At 37.0% G+C, this 8,789-nt stretch overlaps 1 protein-coding gene across 1 annotated transcript; it reads left to right on the top strand.

Annotated features, from left to right (window-relative positions):
- Nucleotides 1-4,445: 4,445 nt before the first annotated feature.
- Nucleotides 4,446-8,280, top strand: LOC135256119 (agouti-related protein-like). The gene is made up of 4 exons (XM_064337975.1): nucleotides 4,446-4,514; nucleotides 5,480-5,687; nucleotides 7,301-7,395; nucleotides 7,854-8,280. The coding sequence occupies exons 2-4, from the start codon at nucleotides 5,546-5,548 to the stop codon at nucleotides 8,043-8,045; spliced, it is 429 nt and encodes a 142-aa protein (XP_064194045.1). The 5' UTR covers nucleotides 4,446-4,514; nucleotides 5,480-5,545; the 3' UTR covers nucleotides 8,046-8,280.
- The last annotated feature ends 509 nt before the right edge of the window (nucleotides 8,281-8,789 follow it).

Below are 8,789 nucleotides of genomic sequence, written 5' to 3'. Positions count from 1 at the left end.
TCACATGACAGCTTCATGTGACCAATCACTGACCAAGATGGTAGAGGAGCTAGCAAGATACACAAGTTGGATTTTTTTAAAATTTATTTCACCTAAACTAAAACATTGCCTATGCACGGGTTTGAATCAGAAATCATGGGATTTGCTCAGCAATCTTCTGATGAAAATGCAAACGTGACAATGAGTGAATTTTGTGAAATTCGTTTTATAGTTTGTGGTACTATCCTCAGTCCACAGTCATAATTGAAAACTGTGTTTCATGTATTTGATAGAAAATTACGAACCTTAAATATGCCAATACATTTCTTTCTACACATTGTAGCAATCAAAAATCCCCAGTGTTTACAGAAGAGGCATTGAGACACACCCATTTTATTTTTTAAAGCCTTTATTTTTATATTTATTTTTATGAAATTTTGAAATTTTTAATAAATCTTTTCAATAAAATCATCAATATCTTCCCAACCACAAGCTGTAGCAGTCTAAAACAAAGTGTGTTTACCTCACAGACACTAAACATTTTGGTACATCAATTTATTTTTCAAAATATACTTTCATGGTTGAGTTTTCATTATGAAAAATTGTCAGTAACTCCCCACCCACAAGATAAAGCAGCCTAAAACCAAGTGCTTTAACATCACAACATCACATAAACAGATGTTGTGACACCAATTTGATTTCTAAACTGATACTTTGACATGAAGTCTGGCAGCTTCCCCACTCTGCCAGACTCAATAATAATGAATTCGATCAAATTTTCACATTTTCATACACTTCTGACAGATAGAAAGGGCAGCTATCTATCTTTCAAACTAGCTCTCAACATTATTATTGAATATTCATGTAAATATTCATATATTTTGATTGTATATTAATCTAACATCAGCTTGCAAACATCATTCTCCATTGGCTTTCAATATAAGCTCATTGGTCAGTCAGACAAAGTTACATTCTCTTTCACATTCCTGCCAATTCCTGTCAAAACCGACTGGTTGTTGCTATAGTACAAATACTGGCATAGAACATCTGGTGGTCAGCCTTTGTTGTGCCTGTGAGTTCGCTCCAGCATCTCTCACTTATTTTTGAATGCAACCGACAGTATTTGGGCTGCAATATAGAACAAATATCAGTATTGCTTGTGTTGGATTAATACATGAGAGTCGTCTGCAGTAGCCTACTTGCCTTTCTATGTTTTACATACACAGTAAAATTGCCAGTGTTAATTCAACTCTAACTGAGTACGTATGAGTCCAGTTGATTTAATACTGAATATTTTACCGTGTGTGAAGTTGCGATGGTATTTGGTACAATATTTCAGTGTCAGAGAAGAGACGGTTTGTTTGTTTACTTTATGTTCAGCCTTGTTTAATGTTTGGCATTCTGAATACCAAATACAAGTGCATCAACAGTTAAAACTTCTCACTTATGCAACAAATAAAATATATTTATTTGATTTAATTTGGTAATTATTATCAAAGATATCAATTATAAATTAAATTGCCAAAATAGTTGATAGGCAAAGAAGCCTGTTGGATCAATCTTTATCAAAATATACAACTCACAACTAGAATAGTTATTAAGCCACAACAAATATTCAAGGTCTAATTAAAAGATGAAGGTACAAACCTTAACAAATAAAGAATGTTACAGAGATCAGGACGGGCTTATCTGAAAGCTTACAAATTCACGTTTTTAAATGTGCCTTGTATTGTTGGAAGCAGAGCTACACATTATGATATTATCAAAACATGTATGGTTTTAGCCTCTATCTAGCAAGACGTAACATGAATAGGTTGGGAGGTAATCCAGCTCAGCTATTGAATATCTCTATAAAAATGAACGTGCACTTCTGCTTCAAACAACAGAGGTGATATTTGTTCAGGAAGACCAAGAGAAAACCATTATTCCTGTGGTCTCCATGGCCATGCTAGGTCTCTGACCCCCAATGAATCTGTTGTGACGTGTAATAAAACTTTCAAAGGAGAGAAACCCCCAAGACACCCCATGCTTCTATACAGAGATAGAACTTGCAGCAGGACCTTTAATCCCTTCATGTATGCGCCCCAGTGGCTGGCATGCCAGCATGCTGAGAATTACTCAACTCAGACATTCATTGCTCCAGAAAAACTATTTTTTTTAGTTTAGAAAAGTAAAAAGGGTTACAGATAGAGACTTTCAGCCAAACAGGGGTATTTGTATTAAGCTTGAGTTCACGGTTATTTGGGCTGCTCCACACAGCTGCTCCACACAATGCCAAAGACATTTGGCCAACATCATTTTTCATTTTTACCCATTCTTAAAGTAAATAGTACATTTTTCATCAATATAATGCTTGAGGTTAATGGATTGTTTAATTGTTGCATTACTTATGGTCATTTATAGAAAGTAGAGTCTTGCTGTTTGGAATTGGGACTTCAAATACTGTCTGGGCCAACTGAAAACACACAGTAAAGCTAATAATATCCAAAACTCTGAAAAGTAAACTGTCCCTAATGAGCTTTTTGCATTATTTGTGGCTTTATCATACCTTACACCAAAGAATCAAACACTGGTAATACTGAGACATGTCCAGTGACCCAAAAAAAGGTTTGTAGATAATACTGCATCAATTGTTAAAAATATAATGATTTAGCTTTCTGAAAACTATAAACCGAAGCTAAACATAAATCAAGTATTTTACATCAGAATAATATAAATAATTAATACGAATAGTAACGCAAATGGTCAGCAGTTACACAGCCAACAGCTGAACACATCAGTATTGCCTTTATGCTGGACTTATGGCTCACTAATACATTCCACTTTAAAATGCTCAATTACCTGCAATGAACAACAAATGGACAGAGCTTATGAGAGTCTTTTTAAGACATCCTTGCTTCAATCAATGAATGTTTTTCATTTAACATCCTGTTCTCTGTCATTTATGAAGGAAACATCCTGTGATGAATGTTTGTTCATGTCAATATTTTCAGTAAACTGTAATTGCATTTTTTTTTTGCATTTTCACAAAATAGATAGAGGGGGAGCCATTAGAAGGCATGTTTTTATTGATTTATTTTTTAAATCGGAGAATACGCAACTTCACCAATTATGTCCCGTCACATCACTGAATCGCAATAACAAGGCTTTCAACAATTTGTTTTTCCAGGGAAAATAGGAAAAAATGATTCTACGCAGTAATGTGTTCATGTTTTAATAGAATGGAACAGCATGTCCCCATTTGAAGGTTGCTATAAAATGTACTGAGCGAGAAATACAAGCAGAGGGCTGAAATATTAAGATGTGTGCACAAAATGGGTTGCTGCACGTCAAGCTGATTTTCCGCGGCACTGTACATCATCACCAAAACATTGAAAATTAAGACGCCTTCCTTTGATACCTCATGCGCTACTGTACGAACAACCGGTCAAGCTGCAAGTCACTCAGTCTGGCTGTTTCCCACTAATATTTCGATTTTGAGGTAAAGGGTGAATACTTGGCTGGTTATCACTAAATAAAAGAAGCGGGAGAGAAAGTTGTCTTCTCCACACACTGCGCCACTTGTAAAGACCCATCACTGGTTCCCAGTGGCTGTCCACGCTCCATTCAAGTCACTCGCACTGGCACACCAAGGTGGGAATTGTACTGCCCCTTCCTATTACATAGTGAATACACGATGTACTCGTAAATATCGTCTTGCCAGCTGGCTGTCCTATCTCGTCAAACACGCTGTGTTTTTCTCCTCTTCTCCAGCTCTTTTCTACTCTTTCCCCCTGATCAGTCAGAAAAGCTGATTCACTGGTAGCTTTCTGCAAGCACCAAAAAAAACCTTTCTGACGACACCTCAATGTTTCTATTTTAAAAAAAACAGACCCCTTTTCTCCCTTTATCTTGCAAGTCTTCAGATATGTACCTTGATGGTGGTACAGGAAATTGTAATGGATAATCTCTATCTCTTGTGGTGTTTATTTACCAATTGAAATGTTCTTTTGTAAGTGGCAACCAAGTGACTAAATTGTAATTGTAAGGGATCACCATTCCAACGCATCATTTGATTCTGTAGCTGTCAAGATTATGAATGTTATTTCCTCACCAAACCTAATCCAAACTCACTGTAATTTTATCCACCCAGTACATTTCCCACATGACAAATGTACCCTGGACCAAAGGACTAGCGACACCAGATTGCAAATGCAAATGCCTGGAGTAACAGTGATAGTGAAAACATTACAGATTGCCTCTAAAGATGTTTTCCAGAAAACAGGAAGTTGTTAAATAAATTCCCCTTACACAGGCATTTGTACACATTAGTACATATTAGTACACATGCATATCCGTGTGATCTACGTGGCATGACTGACGGGCTGGCAAGCTGGAACCCCTTCATTGAAGAGAATACCAAAACACTTAAACCACACCTCCCACCCACTGACTCAGATCATGTGTCCATTGACCTTCTCCCAGACTGGCCTTATAAATGAGGACCTCAGTCTCCCTTTGAGTATGACACTTTGAGAAGACCAGAGGGACAGCAGGTAGGCCAGATTTCCATCTTTTTAAGTTCCTGTTAACCTCAAAGTCTGCTTGTTCAGTACAGATTTGATTTGTTCATAGCCAGTTTGCCCTTATCAGTTCTGTTGAATCTGAAATGATTGCAGATAGCATGGCTTTGCTCTTGTTGTTGTTGTGATAGAAATGGCTCAGTTTCTGATAATAGAAATAAATGTTTACAGCATTTTATAAGTCACATAAAATGACTACGTCACTGCTTTACTCTGTAACTTTTTATATGATCAAGGAATATTATTTTAAGTAAGATATTCATGTTCAGAGGCCATGTTCAAAATCATAGTCACAAAAAAGTTTTTTTCTTTCTTTTATTTTGGAGTGATTTATTTTTTTTATTTTTGCAGTGGACTCTTCTTTAGTAATCAAATATTCTTTAAAAAAAAAATCTTTTTGGAAACAAATTTATGCAATAATATAAAGTTATTTGAATTGAACAATGAAATTGCTTCTGAAAAAAAAATGTGATTCTTTATTCCCAAAGGTGCATTATGCTATTTATGTCATGATATAACAGTTTAACAACTATGTAATTTTGTGGAAATACTTTTCCATTGTGTGTGTCTGTGTGTATGTCTGCGCTCACATGTACAATCATGTTTTTGTTGGTTAAGGGCCTGGGCATTTAATCAAAACTGCTTTAGTTGAGGCACTTCCATTGCAGCCTAGAGGACTCATTCTTTGTAAATATAATAAAAGCTTTATCAAGTGTCTAAAAATCATCAAACGTGGACAATATTGAGAGTTCTGTAGTAAATGAAAACCATATGTGCCAAAATAAATTATGGCACTGCAAAAGGCCAACAAAAATAAACTTCACAGGCTTCACGTACGTCCCATACAATAACCGGATTGTGTGGGTTGTGCGGTACGCCCTTATTGTGACGCTCTGTGCGTTGCCCATTAAGTTCCTTCCTTCTTTTCTTGCCAACAGCTTAGAATTTGCGAGTTTGCAAGAAATCACTTTTCTCTGGTCAACTTGTATTCTGCGGAAATCAACATGTGGAACTCAATTATGGCGTTCTGGCTGGTCCTTCATTTGATCCATGTGGCAGCTGGGGCTGTCCATGCCAATACCCAATTTGAAGAGACTCAACCCAGTCAGCTTCAAAGAGCCGAAGAGTCCTTTCTGCCTGACCTTGGTTAGTAGACCTGTTATGTAAATCTACAACTAAGAAAGGTGTTAGAAGCTAAAAGTCACACTTTGTTAAATGTTTTGTGTATCTTTTGCCAGAATTTTGAACTACCCAACATTGATTCTATCGCACCACATGATTTGTTAGACTCATCTTTCTACATTAGAAGCAGTATGTCAAATACAATATGTAGCACACAATCCAAAGCCATATCAATTTTGCTAGGAAAGCATTTTTGTAGACTGTAGACTGTGTATAGAATAATAAACCAGTTGGGGTTTGCTTGCTAAAGGGCCGTGTTCACTATTTTATAATGTACAGTAAATAGATGTCAACACCTCATGACGTTACCAGCATAGTGCTGTCTTTGTTGACAAACCAGTAAATTTATTTAAAGCTTTTTCATTAAACAATGAGGTAGGCACAAGCAGGTAAGGTCTCTGTGTTCTTATATTCTAGGGATTATATTTTGAGGATGCAAAGGCAATTGGAAAGCACCAGAACAAGCACAGACACAATTTCACACAATGCAAAGTGACTCATGGTACATCGAGACAGCATTTCTGTGGGTAATGGACTGGGGTATGGGTGTGACTGCAGTGGCCAATCAGGGCGCTTTCATCATTCCCTTTTAATGCAAAATGTAGTTCATAGATTTATCAACTCCGACTTCTATGGTTTATTTACAGCAAGTTACTCTGTTATAAATGTGCAAATACACCCTACTACATCATTTCAGTTTCATGTGAATGGGGTGTACCTTTGTGCGAGGTGACACTGTTTACCTATTTCTCTGCACACACACAGTATTTGTTATCTTGCTCATTAAACTACAGAACTGCATTGATGACATTGATCTAAGAAGCAAGGAAATTATCAGCTGATTACGAAAAATTGGTTTGACTCATTCTTTGCTCTATTTTCAATCATATGTCTCTTTTCTTTCTTTGAATATAATACAGAAAATAATGATAAATATATCGTGATTATTTCCTTTGTTGTGATAGATTTAATATGATGTGGTTTTTGTAATAACATCTAAACATCTAGACATGGGTCAAGACACTGAAACATTTTTCTCTCTGATGTTTGGTTTCCATTGCACTAAAATGATGCATTTCCAGTGATAGAGTTTTCAGACCCTTTGAATCTTCTAGAATATCAGCACACCATGCATTTTCACCTGTCCACACCCACCAGAAAACCAACTCAGCCCACTCCACAAACCCGAGAGAATGGCCTTTGAAGGGCCTTTGTCAGCTTTGTTCTCAAATTCTCTCCTGGCCCAAAGAAACGCTCCTGTGTATGTTTTTGTTATAGTCAATTTCTGGCTCAGTTGATAATAATAAATGGCTTGTTAAAATTCTCGGATTGCAATTGTGGTTGAATGAAAGCCAGCATACACAGAGGTCACCAGGGCTGAGTTTGAGAACCACTGCTACAATAGGCTGCATCCGCTAAATAGAGCCTTACATTTAAATTGACTTGACCACCCACAACTTTATAGCGTGCTACATTGGTTGGGCTCATGTTGTATTAAATTTGTGAATGTGGAACAGTTTTAACTGAGGTAATTCTGTTGACGGCAATGATACTGACTGGATGTGCTCTTCTCTCAGGTGAAGGAGAGTACTCATCACTTTACCCAGCATCTTTTATCACTGAAAATGGAGAAAACCTTGATGTTGAGCATGAATCAAACAATGGGGAGGAGGTATATATTTTTATTTATTTATTTTATTTTTATTCATAATATAATAATTGTTGTTGTTCTTTGTAGCATTTGCTTTCGAAACACATGCTATGCCAATGAAGCAATAATTTGGCCTTCAAGGGTTTTAAATTTGGGGCGTTCCAACTTTTTTTCAGATTGGGAAAATAACACTTCATTGAAATATGATTTTCTTTGAATTTCATTAAAATCCTGTTGTGTTTTTTTCGTTTGTTTTTTTTTTTAAGCCAATACAAAATCTGAGTGCTAGCGTGAACAATGGAGTCGTCTGTGTATGAATTATATTCAGCAGTACCAAAATTATTAGTTCTAAAACTAAACTATAATGAAATATATGTTAAGACTAATTAATATAAATAATATATAATAATAATAATAATAATAATAATAATAATAATAACAATAACAATAAAGCTTCTCCCTTGATGCCGTATCTGCAGGACGTGTCTGGGCTGGCCCGCCTGCAGAGGCGAGGCTTACGCAACACCCGCCGCTGCTTCCGCCACCAGGAGTCCTGCCTGGGCCACCAGCTGCCCTGCTGCGACCCCTGCGACACCTGCTACTGCCGCTTTTTCAACGCCATCTGCTACTGCCGCCGGATAGGAGGGCCCTGTCTGCACGGGCGTCACTAGCATACCCTCTCCTGCCCAATGCTACTCCATAGCGCCCTTTCTTTGACCCGCCCCCTGATTGTACACCGTTTCTACAATAGCAAGGTCAACCAGGCCCTGTTTGGCCTCAATTTCATGCCTTTGCAATCTGGGGACTGTATCGGTACTCACGTGTAACTACTTTTGTAAATACTTATCTTGCTTTTGCGATGTGTGATATAGCATTCCCTTCTTTGGTGGCTCAGATTAAAGCAAAGGCAAAATACGCTGTCTTCTTGGTGTCTTAATTTGCTTTTGAAGGTTGGATGCCAGTGGCTGGCCGTTGTGCTTTTCAATTGTTTGAAATCAGAAAGGAAATTGCAGACATACTCCCCATCAAGGTAATTACCCTAAAGTCTCATTTGTTTATTACAAGACCATTCCTTGTCCTTTTATTTATATCATCCATAGAGCAGAGTTCTAAATTCTTTTCCACAATTTCACTTCTTGCTTAGGCACGGTTTTAAATATATTTGGCAGTTATGACCCGAAGTCCACCCAAGTTACAGTAACAGAGAAACTATGGATGTACCATTAGATAAGGCACCATATGCTTGAAACAAGGGTGAAATGAACATCAGAAAAACAATTTATTATTAACTTAAAATAAATAAAAAATTATAATTGAAAGGTTACCATACATCAAGATGTAGTTTACCGGATTTTGGGCTAAACAGGTGAGTAGGGAGGACAGAACGGAACGTGCAGAAGATAACCATCCTAATC

The sequence above is a fragment of the Anguilla rostrata genome, chromosome 5, assembly GCF_018555375.3.
Source record: "Anguilla rostrata isolate EN2019 chromosome 5, ASM1855537v3, whole genome shotgun sequence".
Classification (NCBI taxonomy): domain Eukaryota; kingdom Metazoa; phylum Chordata; class Actinopteri; order Anguilliformes; family Anguillidae; genus Anguilla; species Anguilla rostrata.
The sequence above is the reverse complement of the archived record's forward strand: the minus strand, read 5'-3'. Positions and strand labels throughout refer to the sequence as shown.